At 39.4% G+C, this 17,500-nt stretch overlaps 1 protein-coding gene across 1 annotated transcript in view; it reads right to left on the bottom strand.

Moving 5' to 3' along the window:
* The window catches only part of LOC138059303 (katanin-interacting protein-like), a 60,403-nt gene that overhangs the window by 8,168 nt on the left and 34,735 nt on the right, over positions 1–17,500 (bottom strand). Inside the window, exons 28-45 of the mRNA XM_068904871.1 lie at positions 16,840–16,917; positions 16,099–16,160; positions 14,801–14,945; positions 14,685–14,730; positions 13,593–13,714; positions 12,380–12,480; positions 11,181–11,262; positions 10,385–10,532; positions 7,578–7,672; positions 7,073–7,175; positions 6,293–6,387; positions 5,712–5,751; positions 3,537–3,683; positions 2,559–2,643; positions 2,243–2,284; positions 1,605–1,720; positions 1,434–1,495; positions 420–585 (exon numbers count right to left, since the gene is read on the bottom strand). Coding sequence (XP_068760972.1) covers positions 420–585; positions 1,434–1,495; positions 1,605–1,720; positions 2,243–2,284; positions 2,559–2,643; positions 3,537–3,683; positions 5,712–5,751; positions 6,293–6,387; positions 7,073–7,175; positions 7,578–7,672; positions 10,385–10,532; positions 11,181–11,262; positions 12,380–12,480; positions 13,593–13,714; positions 14,685–14,730; positions 14,801–14,945; positions 16,099–16,160; positions 16,840–16,917 — 1,735 coding nt within the window. The remainder of the gene's footprint in view (positions 1–419; positions 586–1,433; positions 1,496–1,604; positions 1,721–2,242; positions 2,285–2,558; positions 2,644–3,536; positions 3,684–5,711; positions 5,752–6,292; positions 6,388–7,072; positions 7,176–7,577; positions 7,673–10,384; positions 10,533–11,180; positions 11,263–12,379; positions 12,481–13,592; positions 13,715–14,684; positions 14,731–14,800; positions 14,946–16,098; positions 16,161–16,839; positions 16,918–17,500) is intronic.

The following is a 17,500-nucleotide window of genomic DNA, read 5'->3' as shown; positions in this document are numbered from 1 at the left end:
GCCTCTTAGAATAAATTTCCTGCAGTTTGGAGTAAATATCCTCTTACTTTTTCATGAATAAAGCTTGGACAACCCAAGGTTATGCTCTGTGGCGCAGGTTCTTATGTTATTAAATTTGGGGTAATTTGACAATCCAAATAGACGGCAGTTTCGTCATCCGCCGGCTCCTATTGAAGAATGTGTCACCAAAATTTGGGTTTACCCTGTTGTAAGCATGAGGATGACCGAACAATGGACTGTGATTCAATCTTCATTGAAGATTATTTCTGTGTCTCTTTGGTCGATCTTTAGTACAGTTGTCTTACGACAACAATCGTCATCCAAAATACTATATGCTAAGAATGATCTGTAAGCGACTGTCTCCCTTCCCGATTCTAAAAACAATTCCTTAAACAATTTGCGGTGATGACAATACTTACCCCTCTGAAAGAGTCATCCGTTGACTTGTTATAATTCCACACCCTAAGCCCAATCAAGGGGATGAACTGTCCCAAGTCAATTGTTAGCAGATGATCCTGTCCCTCGGTGAATGGAATCAACCACATGTGCTCATCACTTGTGGTAACATTCGTTCCATCGATTAGTCTGTTGAGTTAAAAAGAAAAACGTGTGATCCTCAACTAACAAGGCGGAATCAACTTGCTGTTAATTTGTTGCACGAGGTCCTTGTAGCTGACAAAACTTGAAGACTGCGTCGTAATACAATCTTAAATGATTTTATTTCTTGAGCCCAACAAATTGACCTGCTCCCAACTGAGTAGCTTTATAGCTCAGTTGTTAGAGCATTGCACCGGCATCGGCAAAGGTCTTGCGTTCGAATCCCATTGAAGCTACCTCGGAATTTTGCAGTTGTCTGTAAGAGTCAAATGCTCAAAATTGTCCAGATAGTGCGAGCATAGGATCACTTCTATATTTCGTGTATAACCCGCAGTTTCACGGGAATACGCACGCGCCAAGCAAATGACCTGCTCATAACTGAGTTGCTTCATAGAACATTAGGCACAGAATTGACCAGTCAATAAAAAACTTCAGAAGTGAATACAACGTCAGTAAAATGTGCGCCCTGATAGACTCATGACTGGGTACGGAATGTTAAAAGGCACTTTTCTGAGAAACAATTTGAAGGACGGCCTTTAATACACTATTTATAGATGCTACAAAAGGATATTGACAGTCAATTACTTTGGCAGGGAAATTTGTCATTCGCTACCTGAGAAAAAAGTGAAAAGCACAAAGCAAAAAACGAAAGAATACCTGTTTCGGATTTCAAGGGCCTTTTTGCTTTGGGTCGAAAAAATCCTTAAAGCAACCGAGTTTTCTTTGTGAAAGACGCTCTTGCTTTGCAAGCAAAAGCCTCGGTAAGGAGAAAAGACAAATCTTTCTAAAACAATGACAAAAGGATACGGAAGCAAATAGGTAAAAGACACACTCACTTATCAAGGGTTCTATCATCGTCTTCGTATTCTGGAAGGTCATTGAGATCAGCTGGCAATGCCTTAGCGCAAACATAAGATAGATACATAGACCATTATAACACAAATCATAGCAGCATACATCACTGAAAGCGTTAAGTGTTTCCATGGAGAACGTCTACTGTGACCTACCTTAAGCATACTGTGCGAGAGAGGAATAATTTCCATATTTGGTCCTAACACATCAAGACCAGTTAGTCCCATGTAATATGGATCTCCCCAAGTCGAAACAAAATTTAGTTGAAGAACTAAACAACAGAAACGTAAAGACAAATAAGAAGCGGAAGAATGTAAGTTACCTGCTAAGGGTGTATTATATCAAAGGGCAGGAAGAAATAAGCGACACACTCCATGGGATCAATTATGTAAGTGAACAAATTTCATTCAAAATTATTATAAGTGATGTACTGTGCGTTTCTAAAGAGGCAAGAAAAACTACAGTCGTATTTCGGGTGCCGTTTGTATTCGCAAAAGGCATAAGATTATTATCACTTTTTGTCAAAGGAAACATGTTAAAATTGGATCACAGTTTCACAAACGTTTTTGAAAAACGGTCCCCAAGGACCAGTTTTCAAAATCGGACGAGAGGTTAAGAAAGAAAAACTAATACCACGTGAGCTTAAGAATTTCCCAAGTGAGAAAGACAAAATCGTTCCTATTGTGTCAACAAAGAGTTGCTGCTTTAAGATCACTTGATCAAACCCTGAGTCAGCTCGATGGCAATCTTGATTTAATGAAAGAGAAATACATGCCAAAACAGGAATACGAACCTCTTCCTTCAAGAAAATTGTTAGTGCTAGGTACACCATCTTCTGTGAACGAAAAAAATTAAAAAAGAAAAGTCAGTCAAGAACATTTAAAAAATATAAATGGTTCCAAACCTGTGGTCTATAGACCCGGTACATAAAACTCAAGTGTGCGGTGTGCAATTCTTTGACCGAGATGTTTGAGCAAATGCCGCGGATCAATGAGTCATCTCCGAATGCTCATGCTCACAACCGTGCCGAGAACAAGAAGGTTCAAACCACAAAAACGTTGTAGATATACTCTGTGCCAAGAATACTTTTGCAAATCTAAATTACAAACCTTCACATTCTTGTATAACATCTCGCGGACGTTTTGTGCTGTTGTTGTGCGGTCTGGCAGAAGTGAAAGGACGATCGCCACTCCCCTGATAATAGTAAAAGAGCTGTGTCAATACCAGTGCTGTCTTAAAGGACGCTTTTACTGATCATCGATACGTGCTGAAGAAAATTGAATCGGTGGGGATCGTTAGGACATGGCACGGTTGTAACCCTTAAACCTTTTTCCCTACATCCAACCCTCTGAGGTCCAATCATTCAGTTTGGAAAGTGAGGAGAGGGACATTGGGGTCTGCAGAAATGTGGTATCCGTTAATTTTTAGCGCGGTATTTCGGAAATTGTAGTTCGAAAAGTTCGGAATTGCGGTATGATCAAACCCTACGGAAAGCGGTTCTCGTATGCTTTGGTTCACCGTAACGGTGCAGAAATTACGTCATGGAATTATCAGACTTCCAATTGTTCCAGGGGAAAGAAATTGAAAACTCTACAACCTTCCTCCTTGGTGCGGGATCACGCTTTACAAGCGCGATTTGTTTCAACAATCGTTTGCTGTACTGACAAAAGCAATCCGCGCGTGTACAGCAACATGGGAAAGAAATTGTAGAACAGTAATTTCGATTTCGGTATTTAACTGTTGTTGAACGCGGTATTTCGGTATTTGTCAATTTTGGCGCGGAAATGCGGTATTGGGCAACCCGCAATGACCCCTTCAGTGAGTAATGGCAGACCACGAAATCCAAAACTTGCACTCAAAGTAAACAACCTTTGGATGAAAATAAAAACTCAAAAATTTGCCTGCCAATTGTTAAGCAATCACACTTTCAAATCTGAAGAAAGAAAACAAGCGATTTTTTAAAAATCATAGTAGCACTTTAAGAAACATTGTGAGAGAAAGGACTTTGCGCGAAATCCTTAAGGAGAAGCTGTTCCAAAACTGCGAATCAACTATGCACACCGTTTTCTTTGGTATAGTCAACTGACCCCATCTTCCCCCAGATCAGCCGTGGATGGACGTTCAAAATAACAGCTCCGTAACAACTCATCTTCAGCCTCGGCATCTCCATCATACGTCTGATCATACTGAGCCATTGCTTCCAGAATTTCTTCATCCATTGTGAACAAAATGGTCTGCCAAAAAAGCACGAATAATAGTTTTTTAAACAAGTCCGGAGTTGTTTACGTTGAAGAGCTAAAGGAATTATTTAGTACCTGATAAATGCACAACACCTGTTTCAGTGCCATGAAGCTAAAAGGAAAACGTCATCTACTTCTCCCTATGAAAGATGGTCCCCACAGAAGAACGCGGAAGCTTTATTACTTATTTCGATATTACAGGACGACAGTCTATTACAGGTTACCCGATATAAGTGATTACCGGCCTTGTAGGCTGCGTACCAAGCTTTTACGTTAGAACAAAGAGCTCCAAAAAGATTTTTCTGCATTGTTGTAGCTACTAAATCACTTGCATCGCACGGAAATGCTTGCAAAGCAGGCTATAAGCACATCTGCTATTCGACTTGTGACGGCACTCTAGTATTACTTTAAACTATTAACACATCTCTAGCTTCATTTCCAACTCAAGCACTACATACCAACTTCTTCTACCCAGAATAGAACACTGTTTGTCGTATTGATCATTTCTAGACGTGCAGCAGAAAGGATAGCCTCGATTTCCAGCCGTTTTGGGAGTGCGATTAACATCCTCCTCCCAACGAACGGCTGGATCACAGGGTCCGCGTCGTTTGTCCGTGATGTAGAACCCGTCGCAATTGTATTTTGTACTCGGCAGGCAGGCGACTTTTGATTGGAAGATAATACAATTTGCTGGACCAGTGATCCAGCCGTGGTGTGCGCGAAGGAACGCGGGCGCACAAAACGGCTGATCAATCGAGCCTACAGACAATTTCGTACCCAGAGTCCTCGGGATTTTTGGTCAGCGGGTGAGCGCCCGGAGAGACTCTTGGATAATGGACTTGAACAATTTTTTTTGATTGGTCGCTTGCATAACAATGGCAGTCCAACAGGAAGCCCGTAAGTAATATGAGGAAGTGCCACACCGGAAACCCCAGAATTTTGATGGAGATTCGCAACCTAAACTAGTTCTAAATCCAGATTTCCCAATCGAACGCACCCTAAAACTACACTTACCGAAAGCATCAGACGTTTCATCTTCACTCGCTCTTACAGCAAGCCAATGAAAAATTTTCCAATTTCTTTTATGGTGAGTAATACTAAAGTTTTTGTTTCTCGAACCCGCCACTGTGAGTCAATCATTTATTTCCTACTATTTGCTGTTTTCGGTTTCCGTTTAAACTCAAGCATGCGCAATACGACCGGAACCCCAAGTTTTCTGGGAAAATGGAGTCCATTATCCCAGAGTCTCTCCGGGGGCTCACCCGCTGACCAAAAAGCCCGAGGACTCTGGGTACGAATTGACCTACAGAAAGCACGATTTATAAGGTGATTCCCTAGAAACAGGACTTGTCATAGATTCCCGGTAAAAGGCGATAATCAGAATGTAATAGTTTTTATAATACAACGCAGACAAAATCCAAAATATGGTTATTTGAGCGACTTTGACAATTGCGGCGCATCCCCAATGTTGGACAAATATAACGCAGAACCTGGTGTCATTCTATGGTTAATTCACGTAAGTACCTAAAAAATGTATTTGAATGCCTTTGTGAGTACTTATCACTCCAACATAGATTTAACTTGAGTGTGGGCTGTTGGGCTCGAAATGGCTCCTTCCGTAAAATTTTATGTAATTGCCAAAAAACTGGTCCTAGGTTTTCGATGATTTTTTACTACTCCATGAAGACACCGTTCTCAGCAAACGTATGAAATAAAAAATGGGGTCACCGTACTCGTTCAGGTGAATATAGCCATTCCTTGACGGATTAAGCGGGCGTCAATAAAAACCCGCCATATCAAAGTGCGCGAGCTAATAACCGCGCCAATGACGCAAGAAATTTGCGCAATGCAAAACCAGGAAATTATGCACCTTAAAACTAATTTAAAAGCAATCGTAAAAAATAAAAACAAAATGAATGGTTAAGACAAAGCCACTACTTCGATTGGTTAGGAGAAGAGAACACTTGACAAGAATGATATCAAGACTAGTTTAAAATAACATATAATGCTGTTAATACTCACATCTCCAAATGGATCATCTGGACCTAAGATCCCGCTCGCCCTGTTGAAGTTACAGAAGTTTGAAAGTCAAAAGACAAAGAGTGCAGCATCTCTTTAGAGCTCTTCATTCGTACATGGAAGGAAGTCTCGCTGCACAGGCTTGTATCAGGCTCGAACTTTTCACTTTTAACAAAACAACAACTTCTAACAAATGTAATTACTTCAGACTTTCGCCTGGTATTCAAGCCCACGTAAAGCTAAATCTTGTCTTGCCAGCACTTCAGCCGCCGAAATCATGAAGAAACAAATAACGACATGGTGTGAAACTTTCCTTGTCCTTCCCCTCCCTAGAACACGCACCGGTTTGTTTCATCACTGCTCCATTATCTGGGGACGGCTCCTTGAGCTAAATTCTGTCTTCACTTTTGGAACATTTTTGATCCTCAAGTCAAATATTGTGTAAAATGGCTTGTGAAGTGCAAATGAAAGAAGTAAACATCACTTGGTTTATTCTTAAAAACTTGGTGATAACATATGAAAATATGATAATTTAAGAAGCGGCATTCCAAAGCCGTGGCCTTTTAAGAACAAACCGACAATACCTTGCAATTTCGCCTTGAAAAATCAAGTTGTCGTCTAACGTGATATCGACAAACCGAACTCCTCGGAAGGAATGGATTCTTGACTTGTTATAATTCTGAAAAGAACAGAAGTTTATCCTTGAAGTGAATAGCTATGAAAGCTGTCATAGGATTTCAATGAGCAATCTATATTATGCATAGTGTTAGTCAATATTATCTTAAATCTATCGGAATGAACGACTCATCGACTAATCTAAGTTGAAAATAAGCTCCACGTTCTTCAAAGCGGCCTGTAAGCCAGTTTTAACCGTCTCTAAAAAGCATGTCACAAATTCACACAATGAAATTGAGAGAAGCGATCCTCGCACTTTGCGTGACAAGTGTCTCTCAATACGGACACCTGAAAAATTCAGGTGGCTTCACTTCTCTCAATTTTGTATATAACCTGCGCTTTAAAAATATACATTTCTTTGAAATTCACACAATGGTACTGTCTGCTTATTATCCAATTATTCAATAACTGCACACTGCGGTCAGCTACTAATCATAATCACATGTGAGACGCATAAGGCGCCAAAATATGTAAACAAAATGGGTCGTTTTCTTAAATACGACCACTCGTTTCTCCTCGCGCAAAAATATCCCCGTTATTAAGCCATTTATCGAAAGTCCGGCACGAAATATGAGCAAAGCATGCCACTGTTTTTAGGGCAGCGTAAACATACAGGTAAGCATTTGTCGGGCTGTATAAGTTGGGCACAATGAAATCAATGCTGCGTTCCCCTAACTGCATGAACTCACCCATATTCTGATCATCGCAATCTTCAATCTCTCCGCAAATGTTAAGGTGATGGTGTGTTTGCCTCCCGGTGTAAATGGCGCCAACCACAAATGCATGTCGTCCCTAAATTAGGGACCGGTAAAGACAAAGCGTCAAGCAAATTGCATGATGCAGAGTTCACTCATTGCCACCAGGGGCGTAGCCAGGATTTTTTAAGGTGTAGTTCAGGCATCTGCTCATCACGTGATAATTGATAGCTTTACATAACCGTTTTCAAACCCACATAGAGCTAAGCAGTAATACATATCGATTACAGCAATCGCAGGAGATGACACGTTAACATGATGAACAAAAAAGACGCCACAAGGATAAAGGTGCAGTGACCCTCCAATTCGCTGAACTGAAGGGATCAACGCTCAACGTATGAGAAGAGTATGATTGAGACAAAGAGCCCATCTGGGAATCACAAGCAAAAAACATTAAGAGTTAAGGGGACCACTATATATGATGGTGTTTCCTACCTACCTGGTGCGATAAATTCCATCAATAAGATTCGTGACTACTCTGGGATCATTGCCATATTCTGGTAGAATATTAATGTCCGAAGGATCTGCACATATCTAAGAGCAAAACTCTACATTTAGCCAAATATCAAGCTATATAAGTTACTCTTCTGATATGTAACGATGAATGCCTTTCTGTTGAAATATCAGTTAATGACAACGTATGCAAAAGAATACAACCGTCAATTCAGCTACTGTAGAAATATTACATATGTCCCGCAATGTTACAAAAACCACTGGATAAAAAACTTAAGACACCCTTGCTATAAGGGTTAGTCTCGGTTAGAAAAAAAAATATTATATTGACAAACAGTCGCTAGTACACTCAGGTTGAAGTCATCGCGCCTTTGTACTCTTATCCAGCGGTCTTGGTAACTACGTTATTGCAGTTATATTTTGATTCCACGCAATCTTGACGAAAGTTTACTCCGAAGTCCTTCCAAGGTAACAACATGAAGCGAGTGAAAGTTGTCTCATTTACGTAATTTTTTTTTAAGGGTGAGATCAATTATCCGTGAATGACCCTAGCATAACTATTTATTGGGTTCGTCTATCTCTCACGTAGAATCTCCAATCTCGGAGGCAAAATTGTTTGTAATCAAATTAGCTCGAAATTTTGAAGGGATTAATTGTATGAGAAAACTGAAATGTATTTTAGAAATGCTTGTTTGGGCTATTAATTTCCCGAGCTTCACAATCTTAAAAGCTTTTGCATGGAATGGTTGCCCTATTACTACTATTGTGAAAAAAAAAAGGAAAGGAACTTTATTCAAGTGTCTAATCTTCTAGCGCTGTGGAGCACTAATCGGGGACACTGTAAATTGAAATTAACAAGTTAACGCAAATCAAATCAAATTTTGGTTTGCCCCGCAGCTTGATCTTCATGCTGGTTAGATATCCAGAGAGCAAGCTACGACCCGTACGCAGCCTTAGACCTCCAGAAATTTTCTAACCAATCTTGAAGTTCCAAGCAGAGCCAGTACAACTATATGTATTCCTATAATCTAAGAAATTCAACTAATAATTTGTTTGTACCAAGACCACATACTGAGGCTGGTAAAAACAGCTTTCATCACAGAGGGGCAGTTCTCTGGTCTTTCTAGTCTTTCAAATGCTATTAAAGGGCAGACAAGCCTGAAATCTCTTCTTTCACATTTGTAATTTGGGAAAATGTTAATTATCATACTTAACTAATATTGTTTTATTCACGGTTTTTTCACGGCTCTCTGAAAGAGCATTTTTATGAAGAGGATCCCGTGTTTTAAATAAAGATGATGATGATGATGATGATGAGCCGCTTTCTGTAGAAACTCTATCTTTGTAGTGACTCCAATCTTCTCCACGTGGCTAGCTAAATTTCCTGAAGTCCTAAAGCAACTTGACATCCCGTTTTCGATTACCTTTTCCGGTTTATGGTCATACCACTTGTCCGTTGTTTCTATTCTATGTTTCTTTGAGATGTCCCAATGAATAATTATCGCGACATTATCGTGAAATGGATGGTAATCAATCTGTACCACCTTGTTGCACTTGCAAATATAGATGATTTATTGTCTCATCTTTTTCTCGACAAATTCTGCAGATTGGAGACACATTCTGTTTTTCAATGGATGCCTTCATTGCATTCGTCCTGATCATGGGCGGCAGGTAAACGTCCTTCTGTCTCTTTCTTCAAGTTCCCCTTCTTCAACGAATCCCATGACCGGTCACCTCTGACTTGTTCTGTTTGGAGCAACTGGACATGAGGGACATGAGGGAGTTTGCTCTTCCAATCTTCTTCCATTATTGTGCAGTTTTAATAAATTATTATTATTATTATTATTATTATTATTATTATTATTATTATTATTATTATTATTATTATTATTATTATTATTATAATCCAGCTCTGAGCTCTGGATGTTCTCAGGCTGACAATCATCCCAAGGGAGCGAGTCATAACAAATAATCAAGGGTCCCCTCGGGACACTTTCTCCTGGTACTTAAAAGTCAAGCACCTTCCTTAAAATTCTGGCCGTTCCCAATAGCGTAGTTTTCTGCAGCAGTCCAATTCTTACCCTAATCCCCAATTTTTCAACCCGTTGTCCACGTTTCTTATTAACACTTCCAAGAGCCCCTACAACAACCGGTACTACATCTACGTTTTTTACACTCCACATTCTTCTAATCTCCCACTTAAAATCCTGCTATTTGTATATTTTTTCAAATTCCTTTATATGTACCCCACTATTTCCAGGGATAGCAATGCCCACAAGTATACATATTATTATCTGCAGTATATTGTGCATACCCCATAAGGCGTGAAACGTTGCCTATTATTATCATTATTATTATTGTCATTATTATATTATTATTATCATTATTATCATTATTATTATTATTATTATTATTATTATCATCATCATGATTGCACAAAAGCTAAATGTAATAGTAACGCAACCATAGTACGTCACCATACTCAAGATGGCGGCGCTATATTGTGACAAACGAGGTCTACTTCTTTCTTTGATAAAATTCAAAACAAATTGGATTGCAAATATTACTTTCTCAGCTTTAGCGTTATCTTTTTTTGTAGGAGTGAAAAGTCCCCTTTGTACTGCAATCAACCTTGATCGGGATTGGCTATAGCAGCATATGATATACTGATCATTTACAAATTCTGGGGTATGCATATCCTCTGACCTAAGAATTTGTACGAAATTGGGTATCATCCTTCCCCCTGACAAATTTAAGAATACGATGTGTTAGTCTGAGCGCTAAGCAATTTACCTCAGCGATTTCAGCAGGCTTCCCACATTCGGTGAACACCTCAATCCCGTTGAGCCCAACGTAATGTCTGTCACCCCATGTGTTCCTGATATTGACGGTCAGTTGCCGTCCTTTTGGAAGCGTGGGGATCTCCAGATCAATCAACAAACTGAGCAAAGAAAGGAAAAAAGTACAGATCAAACAGTACTTAGGATTCAATACCGGCAGCAAGGTTGAGTTTAATGCTGCACAACAAAATCGTTAACTAATAGCGATAGAATGAATGAAGAATCGTTTGGCTTCTTGAAGCTAGAATGGCATGTCACCACAAAAAAAGCAGCTGGTGGAAGAAACCTTGCAGAACATAATGCTAGCAAACAGGCAAATACAATAAAGAGGGACTTCTCTCAGTTAGTCAGGTTAAACTACGAAATGAAATAAAGGAAGTAACCCTCCCCTTCCCTCAGTTCAAAACTAACGACGAATCCACGCACAAAGCGATGCATCTCGTTTTTACGTAACTGAAATTGGAGAGTGATGGGTAGTCTTGAGTTATCCTTTAGAAATCCAGTACTCACGTTCAAACAGGTGTAATCAAAGATTAAAACTGAGCTGGGAGCTCATATTTTTTCTTAAAATATCTTTTAGACATATCCAAGTTGATATTCAATTATTCGACCCTACCAAAGCTGCACCACTGCACCACAACCTCGTCAAACTTCACCCTAACCAAAAACTCATATTTGATTAAAAATTTGACCCCCTAATAAACAGAGATGAGAATAAAAGGTCATGGTCATGAACCATGAAAATTTGCCTTTGTTTTTCCCCTTGAGCTTGCTCTTCGACGGATTCTGAAATCTCTCTTGTTTTAGGAATCAATTCATCAAGTGCGTCGTCTAAAAAAGGGAACAACAAATCGTCATCTTCTCGCAAGCAAAAGCACAACGTTAGGAGAGTGAAGGTAGGAGTACATTACAGTCCTGTGTCAGCTGTTTTTTTTACCTGCGTGAATGAGAAACTGCACAGCAGGGCCATTTATACGGGAGAAAATAAGACGCGTCTTAAAATTGAAATTGAAATTTAAACTTTGGAATAAAGATGAGTAGCAAGACAACTTATTAGACTGCTGGCAGGCAATTCCTTTAAGGACAGTCCACAAGGAGCGAAAAAATCCGGAAGTGAACAGCGCGGCGAGATTGCAGCGAGCCAAAAAATCCCGCAGCCCCCCTCCGGCCGTTCGCTCCAGTTCTAGGCTTTTTCGCTCGGCTATTTTGCCCACTTTCTCGACTGCCCAGGACAGGACTGGTAGCAGTCTAGTAACTTGTTGCATCCGCAACAACTAAAGACATTGGCTACTCTTAATTCAGCAAGATAAATTTCATCATTATTTTTTGGTTTTTTCAAATTTCAAGGCATCTGTTGGCATTTTATGGAAAGATCAAAACAGTGCGACAGAGTCCTCTCAATGGTGATGTGCGGAGGAGCACATAAACGCCAAAATCTGTGGGCCCCTTGCAAAGACCATTTTAAAAGTAGTCGATAATAGCGACTTCCTCCAAATTTACAGTCTTTCCTCCAAAATTACAGTCACTCCGGTATGCTACATAATACTTACGTAAACATATACAAGTTACATACGTTCACACATACAGTAATTTTAAAAAATACAGTGTTGCTGCAAAACTGAATCAATTAACCACACAAACTCACAAACATGTCAACTCTTTTAACGCTATCACTATTCAATTTAAGACTTTTCCAGCGTTGTTGTTTACTGACACACACTGTACACTGCAAGTTGCTTTAGCTCAAGAGTTAGTCTCTTACGATGTGCAGTCAAATGAATCAGGTATCATATGCACTCAGTTCAGTTTAATGCTACTTATTTGCGACAATGTTTTTCCGCACACATCTGTGGATAAATACCATGTGTTTTACCGAAAGGCTTTGGCTTCACGTTATGTTATTTCTTGTTATGTATTTATATATTATAAAAGAAATGGATGTTTTTACCATGATGTTCCAGATCAAGATCTTTGGTGATTCGGCCCCTGTGTTTCTTTTCAAATAAACTCAGCAAACTCCACGATTCTTCCAAACTTAAGTTCTGCTGCCTGCGAGTAAAAAAAAGAAGACACTCCTTCATTGTCACAAAAACAGTTGATTTAGTTATTAATACTGTACATTCCAGTTAAACTGAGTTGGCTTTGCAGCTTCTCCTCTCAGACTCAAAACCAACCGGTTCAGAAATTTACTCAATTCTTACGATTTGATAACAGTGAAATACTTTGAAGGTAATAATATTAATAATAGTAGTAAATTCATAACAGTTTTAAACCAGAATATCTTTCCATTTCCAACAACCTCGCTTCCTGTTGTTACAATCCACCTGCAAACACGAGGCTAAAGGTATCCTTTGCTCCGGCCGGTCTACTGTTTACAGGGGTCTACTGTTTACAGGTCATTAAAGTGAGGGCATTGAGTCTCGTTGGTATCTTTTATCCCTCTGAAGCGAATGATTGCAAGTTCGAAACTTGCTGCGGTTAAAGTGGTAATTACTCTTGTGTACCTAGCACCTCTACAACGTTTGTCACCCACATATAGGGAAGGAAAAGAACGGGACAAGAGATAAAGATAACACGAAAAGAACAAGAGTAAAGGCTATGAGGCTTCAACTACCTAGAAAGTACACAAGACAATGCCTCATCTCAAATGCTATTCGAAGTTAGCAAGAATAGCGTTTCTTGTTTCTTTTCTCTTGTTCCAAATTCAACTTTTTGTTTACAATTGATGAATTAACAGTTTCACTACGAAGATACAAGACGAAATCAAGGGGGGATTATTGGAGTGCAGAAAAAAAGCTGGACACCAACATTGTTTTTCAAGTACGGTCATTGTGACGTCGACGTTCTCGTCTTCAGTCCCGCTTTCCAGTCTTCAGTCCCTCTTTCCAAAAAAGTCAATATTTTCAGTTTTCGATCAAATAAAGTGGAAAATAGCTCGACCTTGCTTTGACAAAACACAATAACGTCAATCGTTCATGAAATTGATCCCAAGAGATAAACGGCTGCCAAGGCAACAGTTTGTACCTTCCCGAGAGCTGCTATTTCCAAGTTTGAATAACATATGCTCCATAGTTTACAATATGTTCTTGATACGTTAATAAAGCAAACGTTTCCATAGATAGGGTAAAATTTCAAATAGGAAGTAAGTGGTGAAGACATACTTTCTCCATGTGGCCCTCGCTGTCTTAGCATCATGAGTTGATGAATTTTGGCATGTACTGGGCGTGTCATCTTGTTCAACGTCAACCTTCCTCCTCCCTGAACCACTGCGGCTTTGTTTTTGCTGCATACACCAAATCACACGAAAAATCAGACAGAAGAAGTAACCACTGAAGAGTGAGAAGTAAACAAAACACCGCTCTTTATGGTAAAACTCCGCCATGTTTGCACATAATCAGTTAAATTGTTCACAAATTTTTAATTGCAAACGTAATGAGGAGTTCCAAGTACTTCTTGGTCCAGAGGCAACGAAGAGTTTTGAAACGTGGAGGGTATGGGGAAAGACAACGTACAACGAACAAAGCAAGTAAACATATTCAAATTTCCGCAACGTCCTTTGCGTAGTTCTTTGCAACCTAATCAGTGTCCAATGTGTCTGCAATCGATTTGCCACGATATGGCGTCGCTAGACAGTTGTTCAGACGGTCCTGCTTTTTAGCGTTTGTTAGGAAACTCTAAAGTTCGGCATCAGAGGGCAGAATTGAAACCCCGCTAGACATATATTTACACGCTGCCGCCTTATTGGAAATTTCCTTCTTTCTAGTTTAGTTTTTTTAAAAACAGCTAAATCTAAAGTGAAAATATTGCAAGAGCGAACATTTTGCCAAAACAATTTTATACTTCCTTTCGAGTTTCCTCCTAAGGGATTTAGGGGCAGTCAATCGAGGCATGGCCAAAAAAGAAAAAAAAGAAGTCAAGGACTAGGCGAGACAAGCCCCGTAATTCCTTTGTCATAGGTCTTATCAGAAACCCATAAGGGTTGAAACGTGTAACGCGCGTTCACAGCTTCCGAATATTCCGTGCTAAGTACCATATTTGGAAACCCCTCGCTCCAGGTTTCGTGGTATTGCGTAACGGTGTTCTTGCGAACTGACTGGTTGAATGTTTCTCTCTTGTTGTTCCAAATATGGTACTTGACAAATTGAATATTCAGAAGCTTGTTTCCCAGCACACAAGGGGCCGTTACACGTTTCAACCCTTATGCATGGGTTTCTGGTCTTATCGTTGACACATTGATAACAGCAATAACTCACTGTTTGAGTGGCGACGTCGTCCAAACAGGAGGGTAGAGATTCGCTCCTATGAACAATAACGTCAAGAGTTAAAAAACTGCTGAATTCATCAAACGGCTACAATTTCTTTGACTTACTTGCTTTCAAATTTACTCGGCCATGGATCGAGTGTACTGCTTGCGCTTGGCGTCACGGACGTTTCTTCACTGGTTTGTTTGCTGCTCGAAATTCCAGATGAGCTTTGTACGTCACTTAAACTACTGCTTCTGCCTCGATCAATACCTGTGGAGAAACAAGCCTTTAAAGATGGAGATGGATAAAACACAATTTCTGCCGAGTGATGAGCTGTGGCAGGATGTGACAACACTTTTTGCTAAAATCCACCCCTTTGCCAAAGTTCACTGGGATCAGCTTCCTCAGTAGTTTATTCAATAACGTCTATGTAATTCTATCGACGTTGAACTGTAAAAAGGATTTTTAACGGTATTGTGTAGAGGAGACGGTAATGGCACTTTTATACGCCGACGATGTGAGTAAACTCACCTACAGCGTGGATAAGGGTGAAAAAATGCTCCGGATTTTGAACGAAGAATGTGCGCGTTTTGGACTATATGTTTCGTTCAATAAAACTTACACACAAGTTAGTAATGATCGACCGGACAAGATTGATTGCAGCAGTCTGATGAAAGTTGCAGGGCACAAGATTGGAAATGTCCCATAGTTCAAAGCACTCGGACAAATGCTCGGATATCCAAGACGGTTTTATTAAAAACCGAATTGCACAAGCGACGGGACAGTATAGAATCTACCAAAACGTCTTAACGGTTTTCACGGTCCATAAACCATCAAGAATACGCTTTCTAGAAGAGTTTGTACGAAGCGCGTTGTTATACGGAATTGTCGCTGAATGTGCAAAAGACGACCAAATCCGGAGATCATCATCAATTTGCTACAACAGTCTGCGTCAAATGACCCCTGATGGTTAAACGACTCTAGCGAAGAAACGATGGCATTCAAATACTCGAACAGTGATTTAGACAATTATTTCAACACGGTTCCGATTCATACACGTGAGTTTTCTCAAGTACATAAATCACATTGTAAGACGTGACGCAGCACACCCGACAAAAAAGCCTCATTTATCAAACCAGAACGTAAAAACGCATCAAGTATATTCACTAAAGTCAAATTCTTATTGCCCGGCCTATCAAGGGAGAATCTAATCAGAAAGATGTCACACCGGAATGCATTTCAAAAATTGCTGATCAGATACTTCCGCATCTAGAGGAAAATAAATCAGCAAAACCCTCATAGTCCGAGTAGACGAGCAATTCCAGTAGTGAGGTTATAACAAACGAACGAATGAACGATTGAAATTACCAGCTTTGGAATACAGACACTTTATAAATTATAATTATACAGTTTCTCAACTCACCAGAGTCGTTTCCAAGCCACATAGGTCTGGACTTGGATCGTGAAGAAGACCGTGTGGGTGAACTAGAAGAAACATATCAAGCTTGGGTAAGATTGATTTTTTATTTTCTCATCAAAATTTAATGCAAGAAAAAATTCGGTGACGATGGCTTTACTTCAATTAAGAAAAGAATCGAAAAAGAGATAAATCTCTATTAACTTTTAAACATAAAATAGACAGTATATCACCCAGAATAAGATAAATTAAAGTTCACTCCATGCAGAGCATAAGATGCTTAGCAAATCCTCATTTTAGTCCCAGTACTTCGATGTCATGATTTTTAATACACCAGAATATTTCATTTTTAAGGTTTGGAATGTCACGGTTCTTGTCCACATCGAAGGACCAAAGGGAAGTATATTCCTGAAATTATGAGAGGCTTTTAGACAGGAATGGTGTACACAAAGTTTTACGTTTTCAATATGGGGATTGTTTACCCATACTAAAATATGCACTGCTTTGTTCAAAAAGAGAAACTCCACAAGACGCAACGACGTCACCCCCAAAGCTAAGACAAATTATTTTTCTTTAAATCAGTCAGAGGAAAACTGAAATATTTTTAAAAAGACAAGGACCCTTTGATAAGTTTGAATAATAAAAAATACGGCTAAAACATTAATCCCATGCTGTTAATAATAAAAAATAAGCAAGCAAGCTAGGCTCCACCATCACTTGCTGCTAAGGAGGTAGCTCCAGTCTTACCCACATTTGCCCTTTTTCTTGTTTGATTCGAGCCAGGGTGGTTTGCTGGGCAATGTAGAAATAGCAGCTGCATTTCCTCTGAATGAGAAAACATATTGACAGCAACTGAACTCCTAGCATAAGAAAACTTGAAAAGCAGGGAGGGGTATGGTATTTTAGTGATTTGGCTTCTTAAAAATTACACTTATTCAAAAATGCAGACCTAAACAAAAGGCATCATGATCATCTCGAGGTTCTGGGGAATAAACTCTTACAAATCCTTATATTTAATCCCAGACCCTCGAGATGATGCCTTTTGTTTAGGACTAAATTTTAATATATCAAAATTGGTCTATTTGTAAGAGAAAGTAAACCAACTGGATATGTTTGAAAATTTGAAAACGCGACTGAAACTACATATATCAAACGTTGACACGCGTTTTACTGTCTCTAACACTTAATATTTACAATTCTTTGAAGCAAGAAAAAAGAACCAAAAGCAATCACTGACACAGCCATACTGAGGACTCTATAAAAAGGAATTTAAATTTTTTTTGTTTCATTTACCGAATCTAAGTTCATGCCATTATAATTTTGAACGAGAATATGTAAACTTTGGAGGAATTTTCTCACATCTAAATTTTTGCAGAAGAATCGTCAAGGCAGCTTCGTTTTACAACTC

The sequence above is a fragment of the Montipora capricornis genome, chromosome 8 (assembly GCF_036669925.1).
Source record: "Montipora capricornis isolate CH-2021 chromosome 8, ASM3666992v2, whole genome shotgun sequence".
NCBI classification, from domain to species: domain Eukaryota; kingdom Metazoa; phylum Cnidaria; class Anthozoa; order Scleractinia; family Acroporidae; genus Montipora; species Montipora capricornis.
This window is presented reverse-complemented; position numbering and strand designations above follow the sequence as displayed.